Below are 23099 nucleotides of genomic sequence, written 5' to 3'. Positions count from 1 at the left end.
GGGTGATTCCATAATTTTTTCCTCAGAATTGAGTGATTCCATAATTTATTACCTGTGCTTGTTCTATAAATCTAACTGTTACTGGCCACCACAATTATTTTTCTTGATTTCTTTTAGTGTTTCTTAAAGCCAGAAAGTTGCCTTTTGAAATGCCTTTAGTTTTTGGCCATGTCTGTGATCTGCTTTTTTTCTACAACAATAAACAACTGAAGGAACATCCTCAGGGACTGGTGATTCCATCATTTTTGCCAGGGGTTGTATTCAGTTAGCTGCAGTGTAATATATATATATATATATATATATATATATATATATATATATATATATATATGTATGTGTGTGTATATATATATATATATATCCACTGCATACAGTTTAGCTATATCTCACTGCAGGCCGTTTCTGATGTACTCTTTCTAATATACTTCAGGTAGGCAGGTGATTCAGTTAGCTGCAGTGTATTTAATATATATATATACAGATAGTCTCGTATATATATCCACTGCATACAGTTTAGCTATATCTCACTGCAGGCTGTTCCTGGTGAACTGTTTCTAATATACTTCAGGCAGGTGATTCAGTCAGCTGCAGTGTATTTAATATACATATATATATATATATATATATATATATATATATATATATATATATATATATATATATATATATATATATATATATTGATAGTCTTGTATATATATATATCCACTGCATACAGTTTAGCTATATCTCACTGCAGGCCATTCCTGGTGTACTCTTTCTAATATACTTCTGGCAGGCAGGTGATTCAGTTAGTTGCAGTGTATTTAATATAAATATATATATATATATATATATATATATATATATATATATATATATATAGTAGTCTCGTATATATATATATATATATATATATATATATATATATCCACTGCATACAGTTTAGCTATATCTCACTGCAGGCCGTTCCTGGTGTACTGTTTCAAATATACTTCAGGCGGTGTACACGGTACCGTGCATCCCTAGTGCAGTTGCTACTACTTTTCTGGTGGTGTACCAGGACTGGAGTTGAGAAACACTGGTCTGCGGAACCAGTACCTATAGTAGCAGTGCTTCCGAAGAGTAGCAAGCGTCCTGCAGTGCAGTATACTTTAGAAAGACCAGATGCCCCATTGTGTCTTAGAGAACCATCTGCTTGTGATCGCTCAATTCCGCTATCGGAGATCGGATGCATTGGAGATCCACAGCCTGCCTAGGACACCACCCCTCCATTGGTGGTCGGGACCCGGAAGACATTATCCGGTTGCACATTCTGGATGACCATCTCCTTTTTGCCTTACTGACACACTGCTATATGGTAGATGCGTCCTACTGATCCGGTAAGAGTACCCACCCTTTTTTCTTGAAGATTGGAGTGTCATTGCAACTTGTGGTCGTCCCCTTACCAGTGTCCACAGCCCCTTTAAGATACTGCTGCTCCCCTGCTTGGGAGAGGATCTAATCATTTATTGACTTTTGGGACTGTCACTTTTTTCCAGAGACACTTATTTGCACATTCATGCTATGCCATTGCTTTTTGTGCTTGTATCACTTGGCTTTATTATTTAGAGTCATATGTTTGTTCATTTGTTTATTTTCACATATAGATTAGCGCTGCACTTTTTTACTTTGATACACGGTACACAATACATACAGTGCACCCATAGCTGCTATTAGACTTCTGGTGGTGTACACAATACCGTGCACCCATAGTGCAGTTGCTACTACTTTTCTGGTGGTGTACACAATACAGTACACCCATAGTTGTTATTATACTTCTGTTGGTCTCTGGTTCTTCTCCCGCTCTCCGGTTCTTCTGCTGGGCTCCTCCACTATCTTCTGCTCTTTTGCCGCTCTTTTGCTAGCATTGGCCCGGTCTTCTCCATCATCTTCTTCCCTCTTCTCTTCTTCTGATGTTGACACGACGCTCTCTCCCAATGTAATGCTGTGTGCGCGGTGCGCAATGACTTATATAGGCATGGGGTATGGTCACCGGGTGATGTCACCCGGTGACCCTGCCCCTTATGACGTCACAGTCCCGGGGCATGAAACTCGTAGAGTTTCCATGGGGTGCTCTGACAAGTCCGGCTCATTACTTATTGACTGGCCCATATATACTTTTTATACATCTAAGATTCATTGAGTACTATGCAATTATCAATGTGTATGTGTACCTATCTTATAGCAGCTCTATATGTACCAATGCCTGCTAATGTGAAACACCTTGTATTGTATTTATCAACGTTTGCTATCTTTTATGTGCTGCCAAGCTAATGTATATGTATCCATTATGTTTATGCCATTGTGCATGTATACATATGAAAATACTTTATTACTATTGTTACAAATAAATAAAAAAAAAAATACCTCCACCTCCACAAGTCAATTGCCTCATTTAAAGTCCCACATTCCCCCCTCTTGGCTACACTTAAAAAATGTACCTGTTCCAAATTACAAACAGATTCAACTTAACAACAAACCTACAGTCCCCATCTTGTTTGTAACCCGGGGACCACCTGTATACTGCTGTTCAGAGTATATAGGGCCTGGGGGCCCCATGCCTTTTTTTTTTATTTGGGTGCGGTAATATCTGGTAATATCCATACCAGACCCAAAGGGCCCGGTAATGGGCTGGGGGGCGCATTACATTACAGCTGAAAGCAGTTTTAAATGACTTTTTTTTCCTTTAGAAATGTTATTTTGTGCAGAGACTGTTCTAAACATGGGGAAAATGCGCCACTTTACAGGCATACTATACACACACACACACCCCCCGCCATGATATTTAAAGGAATATTACACTTTTATTGTTTCACTTTAACCACTTCAATACCCGGCTATTGTAATATGACGTCCACAGATGGGATCTCCCATCCTGGGTGGACGTCATATGACGGCCTCGGGTTCCCGGCCGCCTAGGGGGTGCGCGCGCGCCCGCTGCGTTGCTCGGGACCCGGTGCATGTGCCTGGCGGCTGCGATGTCTGCCGGGCACTCGCGATTGCCCGTTAACCGGGCCGGACCGTGGATCTGTGTGTGTAAACACACAGATCCACGTCCTGTCAGTTGTGAGAAGAACAGCGGAACACTGATCGGTCTCCTCCCCTTGTACGTCCCCGCCCCCTACAGTTAGAATCATTCCCTAGGTAACATAATTAACCCCTCATGTCCCCCTAGTGGTTAACCCCTTCACTGCCTGTCACATTTACACAGTAATCAATGCAATTTTATAGCATTGATCGCTGTATAAATGTGAATGGTCCCAAAAATGTGTCAAAAGTGTCCGATGTGTCCGCCATAATGTCGCAGTCACAAAAAAATATTGCGATCGCCGCTATTACTAGTAAAAAAAAAAAAATAAATATATTTTTTTTAAAAATGCCATAAATCTATCCCGTATTTTGTAGACGCTATAACTTTTGAGCAAACCAATCAATATACGCTTATTGCGATTTTTTTTACCAAAAATATGTAGAAGAATACGTATCGGCCAAAACTGAGGAAAAAATTAGTTTTTTTAAAAAAAAATTGGGATATTTATTATAGCAAAAAGTAAAAAATATTGTGTTTTTTTCAAAATTGTCGCTCTTCTTTTGTTTATAGTGCAAAAAATAAAAACCGCAGAGGTGATCAAATACCACCAAAAGAAAGCTCTATTTGTGGGGAAAAAAGGTTGTCAATTTTTTTGGGGTACAACGTCGCACGCCCGCGCAATTGTCGTTTAAAGTGCGACAGCACTGAAAACTAAAAATTGGCCTGGGAAGGAAGAGGGTGAAAATGCCCTGTATTGAACCAGTTAAGCATTATTAAAATCACTGCTCCCGAAAAAACTGACGTTTTTAAAACTTTTTTTTGCATTGATACATGTCCCCTGGGGCAGAACCCGGGTCCCCAAACACTTTTTATGACAATAACTTGCATATTAGCCTTTAAAATTATCACTTTTGTTTTTTAACGTTCGAGTCCCATAGACTTTAACGGCGTTCGCGTGTTCGCATGAATTTTTGGTCTGTTCGCATGTTCTGCCACAAACCGAATCGGGGGGTGTTCGGCTCATCCCTATTCATCATGATAGAAGTACGGGTATAGATTTTAACACACATTATTTAATTCATGGAAGCCACCTACCGTAGGTTGATGGAGGCTGATGTTCATTGTAATATTTTCAAATACTCTTGTGGATTTGGTCATTTGTTGCAAGTAGCTTGTGGACTTTGTTCTGTGCTGGGACTTAATAAATGCATCTCTCTGGATGTACCAAGTTGCTGCAGGAATAATTTGCTTTTTGGATAAGAGGGGATTTGTATTTCATACTGGCTAGCGATCCCTTGCCTCAACAATAATAATGATTACTCCTCATCCCTTTCAATACAATGACCTCACTTCTTGCGTGTGATGTCATCCTGAGGCGTTTCATCCAATCAACTTCTTCCTAGGATGTGATTGACAGATGCCCAGCCTTGCGGCGTCACTGCCCGTTTCCTACTGCGCATGCGCGAGTGGCGCGGCGCTTTGTGAATGGCCCTGTTGTTTTCTGGGACACACACATGTCCCAGAAGGCAACGGGGCTGCTCGCCGAAGAGGAGGAAGCACCGCGGAATAGGAAGAGGCAGATTAGGAAGACTGCCAAGCAACAGGGGTTTCAGGTAAGTTAAAATATTTTTTTTCAAATGTTTTTTTTTTTAATTTTTTAAAGAATATTAATGCAATTTTTTATTTTAGGGTGGTCCTCCGTTTTAAACACTTGCTTCTGCCCACAGTTACTGCCAGATCCACCATTTTGACTAATGGAAAACTAATTTTTCAATAACACAATTGCTCCATCTAAAAGCAACATATAACTACACACAATACACCTCTTAATCTACCCTAAATCATCCACACAAATACTGAAGGCCTACAAGGGACATCCTACATGCAGACAATACGGAAGTATTTAAATGTATTTAAAAGTATTTAAATAATAATAATAATAATAAATGCTTATTTATATGCTAGATATACATTATTTCCCTACTACACTACTCATACTGCCTGACCTTAAATGTATTTTAGATAAACTTTAATTAAAAAATGTTATAATATTTCCTAAACACTAGCTTCATAAAATGAAACCACTTATATTAACCACTTATGAATAAACAGAGTGCATTTGGGGATTGTATCCCCATCTAGTGGGGAAAGAAAATATTGCAAATATCACATCTGTTTACAAATCTGAGATGAAGCAATTGAGATCTAATTCTATGTTTAACCCATTGGGTTGTAAACAATTAAGTTCAAATATCCAGTATGTTTAACTTTTGAAGGTGTCTCTAGTACAAATTAAACCCTCTCCAATGTTCCTGAATCATATAGATCCCACAAAATCTTAATTGGGATGGGTCACGGTTATGGACCTCTGAAATGTTTAGACAAAGAGAGCATTTTTAGACCTTTTTTTAATATTCTGTACATGTTCTCTTAGTCTGACATGCAATTGCCTCATGGTACGACCTATATATTACAAACTCTAAATAGTGCAGCATTATACCTCAAAAACGTAGATAAGCTAATCAGTGCATATACAGTATGTAACATATAATAAGTATATAAAAAATGTAAACATCAATAAAATTCACGAAAATCAATAAACGAGTGAAAATCAATAGCAGCATAGTTCAATCACATAAAGCCTATTTGTAATAAAAGTCTATCTGGAAAAACCAACTTCCAGTAAATGTGCAATCCCAGAAACCATAGACTGTTCACTTATCCACCTCAGTGCCCTTCACCCCACCTTTGGGTATCCTCTCACCTGCTTAAATGGACCTCACTACTTTAGGGAGGTGAGCATGCGCTTTCGAAATAGTATATGGACACTTCTCCACCAACTCAACAGTCCTCAGCTCCCCAGTGTGGTATCATTTACATAAAAAGCAAGAAGAAGATCCAATTGTGCAGATCGATTTAGCCAAATTTTATTAAAATAGGAAAGAAACGCACATTTTAGAAGTGAATAAACAGCATAACTAAACAGTATTCACAGGCGTCCACAGCTCTGCCCAACTCCACCCAGCGTGATTACGTCACCGCTCACCTCACGTGTTGCGCCCAACAGGCTTTTTTAAAGGTTTAGGCTTCTATAAAAAGATAGAAGGAATTATAAAAAGATATTGACCATTTCTGAGGAAGGATAGAATTTTGGGTCCCCTTGTCCCCGCCCAACCACATTTTGTAGATCGTAAAAAACACTAATTTAAAAACAAGATTGGTTAAGAATGTTATCTCCACACCAAAGAAAAGTAAAAATGTTATGTTTGACCTAAAAGGTTTTTACCCATGTGGCAAATGTAACATTTGCAGGAACACTAAAATGAAGAGACGTTATATAGAGGAATTTAGTTTCTAAGACTAAACAGACAGGATATCAGGTAAGAAAATGTATTTCATGTAACACAACCTTTGTCAACTACTTGATGGAATGCAGTTGTGGTTTACAATACGTAGGCCGTACCACGAGGCAACTGTATATCAGACTAAGAGTACATGTACAGAATATTAAAGAAGGTCTACAAACACACTCTTTGTCGCAACATTTCAGAGAGGTCCATAATCGTGACCCATTACGATTAAGATTTTGTGGAATCTATATGATCCAGGAACATTGGAGAGGGTCTAATTGTACTAGAGACATCTCTAAAAGCGAAACATTCAGGTTATTGGAACTTAATTGTTTATTGCCCACTGGGTTAAACTTAGAACTAGACCTCAATTGCTTCATCTCAGATTTGTAAATGGATCTGATATTTGCAATTTTTTCTTTCCCCACGAGATGCGGGTACAATGCCCAAATGCACTCTGTGTACTCAAAAGTAATTAATATATTATAATGGTTTAATTTTATGCAGCTAGTTTTTAGGGAATATTATAACATTTTAATTGATTTTTATTTTATTTAAAATACATTTAAAGTCAGGCAGTATGAGTAGTTTAGTAAGGAAATATGTATATCTAGTATATAAATATTTACATGTTGTCTGTATGTAGGATGTCCCTTGTAGGTTTTCTGGATCTGTGTGGATGATTTAGGGTGGATTTAGGGTATAACCACACACGTAGTTATATGATGTTTTTAGATGTAGGAGCAATGTTGTTATTGAAAAATGAGCTTCCATTAGTCAAAATGATGGATCTGGCAGTTACTGTGGGTAGAAGAAAGTGAATTTAAAGATGTCCGGGCATCTGTCAAATACATCCTAGGAAGAAGTCCATTGGATGAAACGCGTCAGTAGGGACGTCATCACGTACGCCGAAAGTGCAGTTGCAGCCATTTTGAGTGAGGCGTAGAGGCCTTTGTATCCTGTTTGTTTGTAAGTGAATTGGTATTGTGATAAATGGTATCATTTATAAGAATTGCTGCACTATGGATCCTTTTTGCTATCTCTGCATGGGAGAATCATAAGTTTGGATGAGTGGAAGAATTGGTGGACCGTTTGTGGAAAGATATCATACGAGGAGCGCTGACATGTGTAACATTTGGTAAGGTGCACGAAGTGATCATCTGGTGAATAGTGGGATTGGTGACACAATTCACATTACTAATAGGAAGCACATGGTTTTGCATGTTAAATGTGAGTGGGTAGAACACAGGGATTGGATTAATTCTTAAAGCGATATTACACTATATTTTTATATTTTGTTTTTTTCTGAGAATTTCGGAGGCACAATTCTTGAAATTACAATAACCTCATGTAGATGGGATTTTAAGGGCAATATTGACAGAGAAAAATTATTAAAAGATGTAAATTTTATTTTTACAAAATTTTAAAACCAATTTGTACAAATAGCAAATATATAAACATACGAAAAAATGTGATACAATACAGTAGTGGCAAAAAGTTATTGAATCCAACGTGTTTCGAAATAGTTAATTTACAATCTTCTTCAGGGATAAATTTTTGCCAATATCTGAAAGGCACAAGTGTAATATAAGTATACAAAAATGTTACATACTTCAAACCATATATATATATATTTATACACATAGGAATAAACATAGAAAATGTATACCCAAAAACTTACAAAAATCATGGTTGACATAGCGGATTTTCAATGAATCACTCAGAAATTCCCACCTGATCTGTCAGGGTCTTTTAACGTGCAAAAGAGCCCCCAAATATTAAAATCCAAGGAGTCCGTCACAAAGGGGTTGTAAACCATTGTGTTTTTTACCTTAATGCATCCTATGCATTAAGGTGAAAAAATTCTGACAGTGACTGCCCCCCCGAGCCCCCCCATTTTACTCACCTGAGCCTTTCGTTCCCTCCGCGGAGATGCACTCTTCCTCTCTGCCCTGGGTTCTTGGCTCTTGATTGGATAGATTGATAGCAGCGCAGTCATTGGCTCCCGCTGCTGTTAATCAAATCCAATGACGCAGGCATCGGGGGGCGGGGTCGAGGCCAGCATTCTGTGTCTATAGACGCAAATGCTGGACTCGGGAGCACGTCTCCCAGGGGTTTACCAATGAGAGGAGCCGCCGGGGGACCCCAGAAGACGATGATCGGGGCCACATTGTGCAAAACGAACTGCACAGTGGAGGTAAGTACGATATGTTTGTTATTTAAAAAAACAAGGGTTTACAACCCCTTTAAGGAAGATGACAGTTCTACAGTGTAGGAGAAGCTCGGTACATATTGGAATGACAAGGCTGGCTCATGTTCATACTTATGTTACTCGCGCAAGCGTATTAATGTGTTGAAAAAAGTATGCAGGTGCACGCGCACACATTCGGGCACTGGCACCAAATGGCCTACTTAACCGCATGCCGACCAGCCGCCGCAGTTGTATTGCTGCAACATGGCTCGGCTGCGCGAATTGCCGTCATGTTACGTCAGTAACATAGACGCCACTAGGGGGCACGTGCGTGCACCCCAAGCTCGCCCACTGAGCCGATGCGAGTGCCTGGCAGGTGCGATCCCCGCTGGGCTCCCGCGATCGCTCGGGACACACCGAGAACCGGGATTTGTGTGTGCAAACACACAGTTTCCGGTTCTCTGAGTGGAGAACAGACAGATTGTCTGTTCATACAGAGTATGAACAGCAATCTGTCATCTCCCCTGCACAGTCCCCTCCCCCCTTCAGTTAGAACACACACTAGGACAAACTTAACCCCTTCACTGCCCCCTAGTGGTTAACCTCTTCAGTGTCCGACATGTCCACCATAATGTCGCTGTCCCGCAGATCACCGCCATTACTAGTAAAAAAAAATAATAATAAAAAGCCATAAAACTATCCCCTATTTTGTAGACGCTATAACTTTTGCGCAAACCAATCAATATATGCTTATTGCGATTTTTTTTTTTTTTTACAAAAATATGTAGAAGAATACATATTGGCCTAAACTGAGGAAAAAAAATGTTTTTTGATATTTTTGGGGGATATTTATGATAACAAAAAGTTAAAGAATATTGTGTTTTTTTTCAAAATTGTTGCTCTTTTTTTGTTTATGCGCAAAAAATAAAAACCGCAGAGGCGATCAAATACCACCAAAAGTTCTATTTGTGGGAAAAAAAGGACGTCAATTTTGTTTGGGTGCAACATTGCACGCCCATGCAATTGTCAGTTAAAGCGACGCAGTGCCAAATCACAAAAAGTGCTCTGGTCAGGAAGGCGGTAAAATCTTCCGGGGCTGAAGCGGTTAAGTTGGACTCTCGCATGGATGGATTGCTGAGTGGTCTTCATCTAGTACCTGCTTTACCCGAACCTTGACCTTCCATTCCCGCTTACCTGTGTACATCTCGGCTTGCCCCTGCCTGCCTACTGTGACCTTCGGCTTGTATTCTGACTTTGCTTCTGTCTTGCATTCCTGTACCTTGAACCTGGCTGTGTACCGATCCTGGCTTGTGTCCTGACTCTGCCAGATGTTCCTGTACCTCGCTGTCTGGCTGTTAGTGACCTATTGGCTTGCTTTCTGGCTACACTTCTGTCTACCAATCAAGAGTCACTGTATTCGAGTTCCTGCCTGGTCATCTGCTCCCTGCAAACCCCATCTGGCGTTACCTGCTACACCAGCCCTAGTGCCACTCTGTGCCCTCACACCTCCTGTCATCACTATCAGGGGTGTTAGACAAGAGGTGCAAAATAAGCCCCTCTACAGCTCAATCTCCACCAGGTATGTGACAGATTGAGTTTATATGCATATACAAAGAAAATTTTATATTTGGTGAGGTGTATGGAGTGAGAGGTGTAATGTGGCACACATGAAGGAATGGGATTTAAAGGGACACACTTGTTTTAGACCCACTATTTGTGAGTAGGTTTTGGTTCATATTTTAGTGAAAACGTTTTTATGGTATCACACTATGTGTACAATTTTCCTTTTACATAGTTACATAGTAGGTAAGGTTGAATAAAGACACTAGTCCATCCAGTTCAACCTGTGTAGGTGCACGTGTGTCAGTATCGATAATCATTTCCCATATCCCTGTATGTTGTGTTCTTTAAAATGCACGTCCAAGAGTCTTTTAAAAATATCAATACTCCCCACTGACAGCACCAATTGTAGAAGAGAGTTCCACATCCTTATCGCCCTGACAGTGAAAAACCCCCTTAGCAGCTCAAGGATAAACCGCCTCTCCTCCAATCTCAATGTGTGGCCCCGTGTCCTCTTACACTCCCTGAGACTGAATAGTTTCTTTCCTATGCTGGGATCACCAATGAGGTATTTGTAAATCACTATCATATCCCCTCTCAAGAGTCTCTTCTTTTTGGGAGTACCTAGCATCCATTTGGAGGTGTGAGGTGAGGATTTCTCCCAGGAAGGATGATGCACCACAATTGGACAAGAGGAGCAAATTGAGCTGAATGGAAGGTTTGCATTATTGTTTGGAGGGTAAAGGTGTATAAAAATGAGCACATACAGTATAATTAAATTTGAGCACAATATATGATTTTATGATTGATGTGGAGTAGAATATACTACACTATATAGTTTCCTCTATTTCTTCCATTGAGATTCTTTTCGTTATCAGGAGTCCCAGCAAAGGGTCAAGAATAAAAAGACAGTTCTTATAGCAGATGTATTTTATTGGATCTTTGAAGATTTTTTTTGAAAGAACATTTAAAGGGGCATTGACTTTTTAGTGCTGATTTTAAAATTAATAGAATAGAAATTAAAATAAAAGAATAGAATAGAATATTTTCTGTTCTATACTATTCTATTCCGTTTTATTATATTATATTCTTTTATTTTCTATTCTATTCTATTCTTTAATATTTTAGTTTATTCTATTCTATAAAATAGCCTAAGTAGGAATCATCATCTTATCTCACGTTTATACCTTACTGTCTTTATTGCAATATGTTTCCATTTCGAATTCAAATTCATTTTCAAATTTATTTCAAATCGATTTGAAAATGACAAATATACAAAACAAATCCGAATATACCAAATTAATTAAAAAAAAAAATAATTCTAACATAACAAATATGTTAGTCCTAGTTCATATTTGTGCAATATTCAAGTTGGAGCTTATATTTTCCTTTATTGGTTCTTCTGCCCCCTCCTTCATTAACAGTGATGAGCAAATCTGCTTGGGTTTGAGAGGGCATGTTCAGTGATCACGTCAAAAATCTGCAAATTTTAAAGGGTAACTCCACTTTCATGGGGGAAAAAAAATGGCAGCTAAAAAAAATTATAATATAGCATATACAATTGCCACTCAAGTCATATTGTAATTGAATGCAATTAAAAATGACCTTTCCTTTTCGATCTACAGCTCTGTAATTTTCTGCAAAATGCAATGCAATATGATTACCTGGAGGTATTCGCCTCACAAAATGGGTCCAGAACGCCCCCCAGAAACATAATTTCCCGCTTGTGTGATTGGCTCACTGATTTTCCTAGAAGTCTGTACTAAGATTTCAGGCATCCCCTGCAACAAAAAAATCATTTTTGGTGAGAAACGCCCAATAGAAAATCAGATTTAGCTTCACCTAACAGTGTGAAATATATGTTCCCCAAATCCTTATCTTTTTATACTGTTTTTTCCCCTCAGGAACGCACCCTGTGCACAGCAGTATGGCCTCTTATGCTATACCCAGCCAGTGTATGTGCAGTAGGGTCACATGCACAGTAGGGGCTCCTGTTTCTGAGATCTGGTGCTCTGCCTGAAGCAATCCAAGCACAGTGTTGTGCATTTGCCAGCTGGATACAATGGCAGATCTCAGAGACAGGAGCCTCTACTGTGCATGCGCCAGTTAGATAGCACCACAAAAGTTTCGGCTAGGCATAGGACCAGAAACCCCTACTGTACATGCATTCCACACACAAGGCACCAGATAAGGTAGTGCACATGTGGGGGTGTCACCAGGGAGACACTGGAGACAAAAGAGACACACTTTAGGTGGAATTTCAACAAAGCTAATTTTCATAGGCCGGTAATACTGTAAAGACTGCAAAGGCAACAGTGACATAATGTATGCAGCTACATGTATTCATTTATTTTTTCAAAGAAGGAATAATATCACTTTAAATTTGTTGCTGGAGGAGACCTCCAGGGGAGGGGGTGAGGGATGAGCCCAGAGCTGAGCTTTGACACATGTTAAAATGATCCTGGAGCTCCACCTGCTGGTTGAAACATTATTTATAAACTATTAGTTTGAACATAACTAAAAATAAAGAAAACAATTGTTTTGTCTTTAACTGTTTACAGTGGCTTTTCTTATCAGAAACATCAGAATGGTAAATGAGATGTTAAAAACTTGATAACAGATAACATGCTGACATCTACATTTGCAGGTCTTTTCGTATCAGCTAAGGATGTGAATGGATTTGTGGGCGGTGCAGTGACCTTACCCTGTACATACTCCATAAAGGATGGGACAACCTCCACGTGCTGGGGACGAGGAAAATGTCCACCAAATAAATGTAACAATCCAAACATCTGGACGGATGGCAGCAAAGTGACCTTGAATGGATTTGATTCCAGATACCAGTTATTGGGTAACATACAAAAGGGAGATGTTTCTCTGACTATCAGTAATTTAAGTAAGATGGATGAAGACACATATTGCTGCAAAGTGGAGATCCCTGGCTTGTTCAATGATCAGAGACATGAAATAAGTGTGAGAGTACGTGAAGGTAAGCTCCTATGTTTCATTTTTAGGCCTCATGCACACAGACGTTTTTACAGCCGCTTTTTTAAGCGTTTTTTTGCAGCTTAAAAAGGCCTGTCTATGTTAGTCTATGGCTTCATGCCCACCTAGGCGTTTTTGAGCTGCAAATGGCATAGGCGTTTTTAAGCTGTAAAAAAAACCAGGACCAGTGGGTTCTGAGAGACGTTTTTCAGTTGTAAAAACGCTCTAACGCTGATAAACGCTCAAAAACGCTCAAAAGCGTCATTCACCAACGTTTTTTAACGTTTTTGAGCCATTGAAAAAAAAAAATTGAAAAAAAAACCCGCTAAAAAACGCTAACGCCCAAAACGCTCAAAAACGCTAAAAACGCTATTGCAAAAATGCTGAAAAAAGCTGAAAAAAATCACTGCAAAGATACTGGCGTTTTCATAACATTATTTTAACATCCCATGTGCATGAAGCCTTAAGGTGTAGTTGTCAAATAGCAATATTTGTGTTATATACGCTAGTCAAGCATATCAGTTAGGCCTCATGCACATGGACGTTTTTACAGACGCTTTTTTGAGTGTTTTTTGCAGCTTAAAAAGGCCTGTCTATGTTAGTCTATGGCTTCATGCCCACCTAGGCGTTTTTGAGCCACAAATGGCATAGGCGTTTTTAAGCTGCAAAAAAAACCCAGGACCAGTGGGTTCTGAGAGACGTTTTCAGCTGTAAAAATGCTCTAACGCTGATAAACGCTCAAAAACGTCATTCACCAATTTTTTTTTATGTTTTTGATCCATTGAAAAAAAAAAAAAAAATTTTGAAAAAAAAGAAAAACGCTAAAAACGCTAATGTGGAAAAATGCTAAAAAACGCTATTGCAAAAACGTTGAAAAAAGCTGAAAAAAGTTGAAAAAAATCACTGCAAAGATACTGGCGTTTTCATAATGTTATTTTAACATCATGTGTGCATGAGGCCTTACTGTAACCCAACTCGCCATCAGGTACAACCTGCCTCATATACTGAATGAATAGAACTGTTTCATCATAAAGAAGAAGTTAAACTCCCTAACATCCCCTCTTGCCTGTTATACAGGGTTTTTTCAGAAAACATACTCCACTGCTTTGATGTCACAAGCCAGGTCCTGCGCCACCATCCTCACTTGCCATCGGGAGCTGGCTGTCTCTTCTGGTTTCTTGCATATGGCTCCCAGTGACATGCCACATGGCCACCCTTCCAACTGCTGTGTGTCCCTGCAGTCTCCTGGGATACTGGATGAGGACATCCCAGGAGGCTACAAGAGCACTGACATATTATTCAGCCCTAGGCAAGAATGAAGAGGATGAGCCAGAGTAAAAAAAAAAAAAAAAAGAAAGAAAAGAATTGCTTTTTAAAGAGGAAGTAAACTTCCCTGGATTGTTTGTACCTATAGATAAGCCTATAATAAGGCTTACCTATAGGTACTGTAAATATCTCCTAAACTTGCACCGTTTAGGAGATATCGGCGAATGCGCTCTGAAGGAACCGGTCGCCCATGCTGTTTCTTCAGAGCCCTGTGCCATGGCCGGCAGGGAAGTGACATCACGCGACTCTGGCCAGTCACACAACCAGGGTCCGCAGACCTAGAACGAAGATGGGCAAAAATGGATGTGGCCTCCAGCGGTGAGGGGGTTAGTTTGTAGGTAAGTGTCAAATAATGTGCTAGTATGCGATGCATACTAGCACATTATGCCTTTAATTTGCAGGTCAGGAAAAAAGAAAAAAAAGAGGCAGCGTTCACTTCCTCTTTAATATTGCAGAGGGTTGCAGAGTCCATTTTGGGAATTAAGGTCCACTTTAATGAGTTTTTTTGTTTAATATATTTTTATTGAAGAAAAATATACCATATGTACAAATATAACACAAAATACATAACACTTCTAGTTTTTCAGCAACATAGAATATAGTACTCATAGAATCCACCAATTAGAAAATTATAGTAGGTACATCCAGGGAGATATATATAGTCAACAAAACAGCTAATTGGATAAAGGATGTTAACTAGGTGAGCACCATAATCTAAATATAATTAAATAGAAAATATTGCTTTAGTTTAATAAAGGTAAACATCTAGAAAAAGTAGTGATAGAAAAAGAGAAGATAGAAAAGAAAGAATTGAAGATGGGAGGGGGAGAGGGTAGGAAGTTGCTGGTATACTAGACCATGTATTGAGCAGAGGGGAGAATTAGCATAAGTAAGTGCTGAATGGCTACGCTAGAGTATTATGTTTAAGGGGTTAGAGCAAGAGATTTGTATATGTGGCGGTAGACTGAAATTTTTTCCAAGAGTCCCAGATTAGGGAATGTTTCTGGGAGGTCCCTCTAATATTGTGGGTGATACTCTCCATGAGGTGTACATCGTCAACCAATTGTAGCCAAGCTTTCATAGAAGGAACAGTTGGTTGGCCCCACAAAGTGGGAATTAAGGCCTTGGCAGTATTCAATAGGTGAGGAATGATTGAGCGTTTATACGACTTTATGGGAGTTTTTGTGACATGAAAAAGAATAGCCCATGGGTCATTTGGTATATGAACATCAGAAATCTGAGCAATCAGATTACGAATATCATCCCAATACGGTCTAATCAGTGGGCAAAACCACCATATGTGTGCATGAGTAGCTTTGTTCCCACAGTTCCTCCAGCACAATGGGGAACTGGCAGGGAACATTTGGTGTAAACGAACTGGGGTGTAATGCCACCTAGTGAGCAATTTATAATTGACCTCTGACATTCTTGAGGCTAAGGACGAGGTGTGGGCTAATAGTAGGATCCTATCCTTTTGGTTGTCAGTCAGGGAGAGATCAAGGTCAATTTCCCATCTAGTCAGATAAGGGGGGGGGGTCAGGGTTTTGAAGAGTAATAAGGGCTTTGTAGAATAAAGAAATGCTATGTAGAGGGGGGTTTTTTGGATAAAATATTACTTCTATATCGTTTAAGTCACTGACGCCCCTAAGTGGAGTAGGAAGAGAGCTTAAGAAATGTTGTATTTGGTGGTATCTCCACCTATCTAGGAACGTGGCAGGTTTAGGAGTGAGGATCGCAGGTAAGGGTTTGAGTACATTGCCATTTAGAATGTGATGCAATAGGAAGGGTTCTTCTGACCTCCATGATTTAAAACCTGGGTCCAGAAGGCCTGGCAGAAAGTATGTGTGATTGAGGAGAGGTAGTAAAGGGGAGTCATAGTTCCAGGAATATTTTTTATGTAGTGCGTCCCATACATCCAAAGAGGAGGTGGTAAGGGCCGAGGCAGAACGGGCAAGGTTCCTGTGGGAGCGGGGTATCCAGGGAGCCATTGAAAGGTCTACACCTCTTAGAAAATACTCAATTTGTACCCATAGCTTCGAGTTAAGGGCATATTTCCATTCAGCAAGTCTGGTCAATACAGTTGCTTGATAGTATGCTTTAAAATTAGGAAGTGCCAGGCCACCTGAGCATTTGGAACGAAACAATAACTTCCTGGATATTCTAGGATGTCTGTCCTTCCAAATAAAGGGGGAGATCATGGACTGTAAAATAGTGAAAAATCCCACTGGGACACCTAGTGGTAGCATTTGAAAGAGGAAGAGGATGCAAGGTAATATGTTCATTTTAATTATATTAACCTTCCCTAACCAGGTATGTGACAAGTTAGACCATTTTCGTAGGTCGGTTCTTATTTTGTTTAGCATGGGAATATAATTGCATCGAAAAAGGGATTGAAGATTAGAGGTAAGATAAACACCTAGGTATTTCATACAGTTTGATTCCCATCTAAAAGGAAAAAGGGGTTTAAGGGAGAGAGTCTCGGACTTAGGGATGTTAATGTTTAGAATTTCGGATTTATTTTGAAATTAGATATTGATTGAAACGTGGAAAATGCAGACATCAAATTCGGAATCGAGATCCGAGGTTGTTGGATAAAAAATAGTACATCGTCTGCATATGCCGCGTATTTGTGGGATCTGTTGCCTATTTGTATGCCTTTGATATTGGCATTGTTCCTAATTGTGGCGAGGAAGGGTTCTAAAGTGATAGCAAAAAGGAGAGGGGAGAGGGGACAGCCCTGCCTGATTCCATTATGTAAGACAAAGGGGTCAGAATAAAGGGAGGAAGTACGGTAGAACATTTTAGGACCCATACCGAAGTGGCGTAAGGTCAACTTAAGGTACTCCCAGTCCACCCTATCAAAAGCTTTTTCTGCATCAGTGGAGAGGAGTAGGGTGGGCTGGGAGCGCCGCCAAACATACTGAATTAGGAAAATTGCCCGAAGGGAATTATCTTTTGCTTCTCTAGTGGGTATGAAACCTGATTGATCCGCCGATATCCAGTTTGGTATAAGGGGAAGTAATCGGTTTGCCATAACTTTTGCAAATAACTTAATGTCAACGTTTATTAACGATATTGGTCTAAAACTATTACAAAGGGTAGGGTCTTTGTCTGGTTGGGAATGACTGTGATATGAGTCGAAAGTGATTCTGGGCGTAAACCTGAGGAGTGAGAGATAGAGTTTGCATATTCAGAGAGGCGGGGGAGGAGGATGTCACTAAATGTTTTATAATATAGAATCGTGAACCCGTCAGGTCCAGGGGCTTTACCAGAGGGGGAAGACTTCAATGCCGTCTGGAATTCCTCAACCGTGAAGTCTTCCTCTAGTTCTTTAAGGACAGATGTGGGCAGTTTAGGAAGATTTGCCTCTCTCAAGTAGGAGAGCATGCGGTTCCGTCTCTCCTTATGAGGGAGAGAGGACAATCATTTTTGACATTATATAGGTCCGCGTAGTAGTCTCTAAAGGCTTTAGCGATATCTGGAGTTGCATGGGCCAATGCACCTGACGAAAGCTTAATTTTAGAGATAAACGATTGCGACTGTTTAGTCTTTAGTGACCTAGCCAACAATCTACTTGGTTTGTTCCCCCATTCGTAAAATTTCTGCGACAGACGTTGGAACTTTCTCTTGGTGTCTAGATTAAGGAGGGACTTCAATTCCTCACGTTTAAGTCTGAGGGATTGAAGGTGTTAATTATGTAAAGAAAGTTTATGGTGCTTGTCTAGAGCCTCTATCTGTTGTAAAACCTGGTTAATTTGTTGACCATGCTCTCTCTTTATCCGCGCACCAAGCTCAATGAGCTGGCCTCTAATGGTAGCCTTATGAGCTTCCCAAACGATAGAAGGGGAGGTGTCAGAGGATTTGTTTTCCCTAAAGTACTGCGATAAATGAGAAGCCAACATAGAGACCTCTACTTCGTTAGTTAGAAGGGAATCATTGAGCCTCCAGTTGGTGGTACGTCGGAGTAAAGAGGGTACGGTCAATGTCATCGACACAGGTGCATGGTCTGAAATTGATGCGATGCCAATGTGGGCAGAGTGTAGGAAGGGAAGATGAAAATGGTCCAAGAATATATTGTCTATTCTGGAGTATGATTGGTGCGTTGAGGAATAGTGTGAAAAATCCTTCTCCTTGGGATGAAGAAGGCGCCAGACGTCCATCAATTGATGATCAAGAAGCCGTTTTTTCACAAATTTCAGTCGTTTGAAAGAGATATTAGAACGGCTTTGTGATGTATCAATAATGGGGTCTAACGGCATGTTTATATCCCCCGCTAGAATAGTAAGTCCTTTAGCAAAGTGTGACAATTTAGTCAATATTTGAGAGAGAAAGGCAGGTTGGTTATGGTTCGGCAATAGATATTTGCAAGCGTGCATTGAACATTTCCAATGAATCCCTTGAGAAAAAGAAAGGTCCACTTTAATGAGTTAAAGTTATTATAGAAGATTTCTAGATTTCCACTAATGCCCTGTACACACGATCAGAAATTCCGCCAGCAAAAGTCCGATGTGAGCTTTTGGTCAGAAATTCCGACCGTGTGTATGCTCCATCAGACATTTGCTGGCGGAAAGATTGAGAGCGGGTTCTCTGTTTTTTCTGACGGAAAAAGTTCCTATCAGAAATTCCGATTGTCTGTAGCATTTCCGAAGCACAAAATTCCTACGCATGCTCAGAAACAATTCGACGAATGCTCTGAAGCATTGAACTTCATTTTCTCGGCTCATCGTAGTGTTGTACGTCACCGCGTTCTTGACGGTCAAAAGTTCAGAGAACTTTTGTGTGACTGTGTGTATGCAAGGCAAGCTTGAGCGGAACCTTTGATGGTTTTTCCGACGGAAATTCCGATTGTGTGTACGGGGCATAAGAGCCATTTGCATTTCAAGTGACTCTATCACTAGTGTAAACAATTATGTAAAGGGCACTTTCCCGCAAATGAAAGGATTAAAGTGAATACATAGACAAACCTTGTTTATTTAGGTCTGGATGGAAAGGGGAAGAATTAGACTGCCTTCCAGTTTTTTCTGCAGTTGGAGGCTCAGTAAGAGAGATTCCTTCACTTCCTTTCTGGTTTAAAGGTTGCATTTACAATCCTCGTTTTTATAAAAGACTTACACATTGTGGTATGCCTGCCTATAATAGAGAGGCTGCCAGTAATGTATAATTTTTTGAGTTAACAAACACTTTAAATCAGATTTTGTGCACCAAATGAATTTTCAAACCCAGATATTACCTTGTAAATATAGTGGTGATATCATCACTGCCTGTGCAGAGATTAGAGTTGTGGGAGGGGCCCAGTAGGTCCACCCACTACAGGTTTACTGCAGAAACCTACAGAAGGGGGCGAAGACAAGACCAGTCACTCTGCACAAAAAATTAAAGCAGCAGTGACTGGTCTTTATTACAGGAAGCTCCCGCACAGAGGAAAAGTTTCACACTGGATTACTGTACAGATCTGGACGAAATACACAAAGAACACTAAGATTTAAGTAAGAATACACATGACTATTGTATTTAGATGTTGACTTTAATAACTTTTAAAGTAGTGATAGAGTCAGAGTCAGTGTTCACACTGAATACAATTTCAAAGTCGCAGGACAGTATGACTTTATCTGTGGCTTGCGGACATCTGTCGCAGATGAAATTGACAAAAATAGTGCAGGAACCTTTTTCAAATCAGTGCAAGTCGGAGTTGCACCAATTCAAACAGTTTCATAGGCACAAATATGGTGCAACCTTTCATGTGATTTTAAACAGTCAAATTGCATGACAAGTCGCACCGTTGTCAACCCGGGCTAAACAGAGCACTGGGCAATCATGGCTGAATCATTTAAAAAAAAAGATGTTCTCTTGCCAAGGAATAATTTACTGTACTTCTGGTGTCATTCATGGTAATATAACAATAGAGGTGGGCAAGACAACAGAGTAGTCAGACTCAAACATACATCATTATTTTTACTTTTAGGAGAGCAATTCATTAGCAAATTGGCAGTGCTCCATTTTTATAAATTAAAACAATATTGTTAACAGAATATATTTACCTAACGGGTACCTGAGCTGCTCTGCCGTTGACTGCCAAACTAAACATGTTTGCCTAGACTAGAGTTCTTTTTAAATTGTAACTAAATTCAAATGTAACAGATGTCATACTATGAGAAAATAACTGGAAACATTGGGGGGTTATTTACTAAAGGAAAATCCACTTTGCACTGAAAGTGCACTTGGAAGTGCAGTCGCTGTAGATCCGAGGGGGACATGCAAGGAAAATAAAAAACAGCATTTTAGCTTGCACATGATTGGATGATAAAATCAGCAGAGCTTCCCTTCATTTCAGATCTAACCCTTAGATTTAGAGCGACTGCACTTCCAAGTGCACTTGCAGTGCAAAGTGGATTTGCCTTTCGTAAATAACCCCCATTGCTAGTTATGTTCTCTTGGGTCTATCCATGGCTGTTAAAGGGGGTTATTTACGAAAGGCAAATCTACTTTGCACTACATGTAGACTGCAAGTGCTCTTGGAAGTGCAATCACTGTAGATCTGAGGGGGACATGCAAGGGAAATAAAAAACAGCATTTTTGATTGGATGATAAAATCAGCAGAGCTTCCCCTCATTTCAGATCTATCCCTCAGATCTACAGCGATCTACAGCGACTGCACTTACAAGTGCACTTGCAGTGCACTGGTTGTGCAGAGTGGATTTGCCTTTAGTAAATCAACCCCAATGTTCTTTGTGCCAGAAGGTGGGATTCTGCTACCATATTCTTTCTGTGGTCTATTTAAAAAAAAAAAAATAGTTGGATGAATGTCACAAGCATTATCCCAGCTATCAGAAATTCTGACAATATTTTGCCTAATATGTTGTTTTTCTATGATTGTTAGCTCCATCTAGTGGCCATAGAGCAGTATTTTTCTGAATCAGGAAAATACCTCATTGTGGCCACTAGATAGAACTTGTGATAAAAGGAAATCAACATATTTGGCAAACTATGGTCAGAATTTGTGATGACTGGACAAATGCTTGTGGCATTTGTTCACTAAATAGACCCCTAAGTGTATAGGGGTTGCCATTATTGACTCCCTTTTGACTCCCTCTGGCATCAGTCCTTCAGGAAATCCTTTATTGTACAAGTATGACAATAAGAAAAGTCAGCGTGAAGTCAGAATTTCTAAACTACATACAGTACTTTTTTTCAGGTGAGTTATTCATAAAATACTGAAGCCAGCTTGTATTTTGAGACAGGGATGTCAGCAGTGGCAAACTTTATACTTTATACGGGTTTCTTTTAAAATACCTAACTAATCTGTAAATGTAAAGTGTAACATGAATAGCTCAAAAAATCCTTATAAAACGAAACCAGATTTTTATGATTGGTAATGCTAGTTTCAATCTCCTTTCAAATGTATTTAACAGCACCAAAGAGCACCAAACCTGCACTTACTACGTGGTCCATTGGCCTTACACATGGTAAGTCTTTGACCTAGTCTCCTACCATCTTCTTACCATTGAACTCCAGGCTGTCAGGAACCATGAATCAGACGGAGACAGAAAATGCAGTAAAAATCACACCATTGAATATAGTGGTAAAAATGGTACAAATAGTAAACGTAGTCAAAACATAGCCAGGGTTCAGTAACCAAATTAGGTTGTCACAACAAGCCAGGAAATCAGGAAGCCAGAGATCAGCGTAGTCAGAGCAGCAGACAGGATCAGGAACCACAAGGGACATCAGCCAGGCAAGTCTTCAACAGGAACACAGCAGAGAGTCTCTAGATATATTGGCGAAGGCACAGGAGATTTAATCCAGGCAGCTTAAATAGCCAGCAGGGCTTGTTAACGAGCAGGATATGATCACCAGGGGAGTCACTGTGGAATGATGAGTACTGGCAATTAACCGACAACTAAGCAGCCTGAACTCTGAGAAGGGGGGGCAGAGCCCAGCCCTGACAGTACCCCCTCCTTAACGACCCCTTCCCCTCGGAGGACCACCAGGTTTGAGGGTAAAATGTCTATGGAAAGCATGGAGGAGGACAGGGGCATGTACGTCTGAGGATGAGACCCAAGAGAGCTCCTCCGGACCGTACCCTTTCTAATGAACCAGGTACTGTATGCGTCCACAGAACCTATAGGAGTCAATGATGGATTGTACTTCATACTCCTCATGGTTCTCAACCTGTACTGGGTGAGGACGTTACACCGAGGTGGTGAAGCGGTTGCACACCAAAGGTTTTAATAAGGAGACATGGAATACATTAGAGATATGCATATTAGAAGGAAGGTATAAAGCGTAAGCCACTGGGCTAATCCTGCAGAGAATACAGAAAGGCCCAATAAACCAAGGTGCCAATTTCAGTGAGGAAACACGGAGTCGAAGGTTACGAGATGACAGCCAGACCTTCTCCCCAACTTGGTAGGAAGATGCAGGTAGGCGTCTGTGGTCAGCATGGAGACTGTACCTTTCATAGGCACGTCGCAAGGACTCTTGGACCTGTATCCAAGTGGTATGAAGACCACGGAGATGCTCCTCTAATGCAGGAATGCTCTGAGGAACAAATGAGTCAGGCAACATGGATAGTTGGAAACCATAATATGCATAAACGGGGACAATCAGGAAGCGGAATTAATGGCACTGTTGTGAG

At 40.1% G+C, this 23099-nt stretch overlaps 1 protein-coding gene across 3 annotated transcripts in view; it reads left to right on the top strand.

Annotated features, from left to right (window-relative positions):
- The window catches only part of LOC141132645 (hepatitis A virus cellular receptor 1 homolog), a 111425-nt gene that overhangs the window by 23903 nt on the left and 64423 nt on the right, over nt 1-23099 (top strand). For 2 of the 3 annotated variants that reach the window (XM_073621266.1, XM_073621265.1), the window contains exons 2-3: nt 12801-13142; nt 21874-21927. In XM_073621266.1, coding sequence (XP_073477367.1) covers nt 12801-13142; nt 21874-21927 — 396 coding nt within the window. The remainder of the gene's footprint in view (nt 1-12800; nt 13143-21873; nt 21928-23099) is intronic. The other variant, XM_073621267.1, reaches the window with a different exon arrangement.

Source organism: Aquarana catesbeiana, linkage group LG03, assembly GCF_042186555.1.
Source record: "Aquarana catesbeiana isolate 2022-GZ linkage group LG03, ASM4218655v1, whole genome shotgun sequence".
Lineage (NCBI taxonomy): Eukaryota > Metazoa > Chordata > Amphibia > Anura > Ranidae > Aquarana > Aquarana catesbeiana.
The sequence above is the reverse complement of the archived record's forward strand: the minus strand, read 5'-3'. Positions and strand labels throughout refer to the sequence as shown.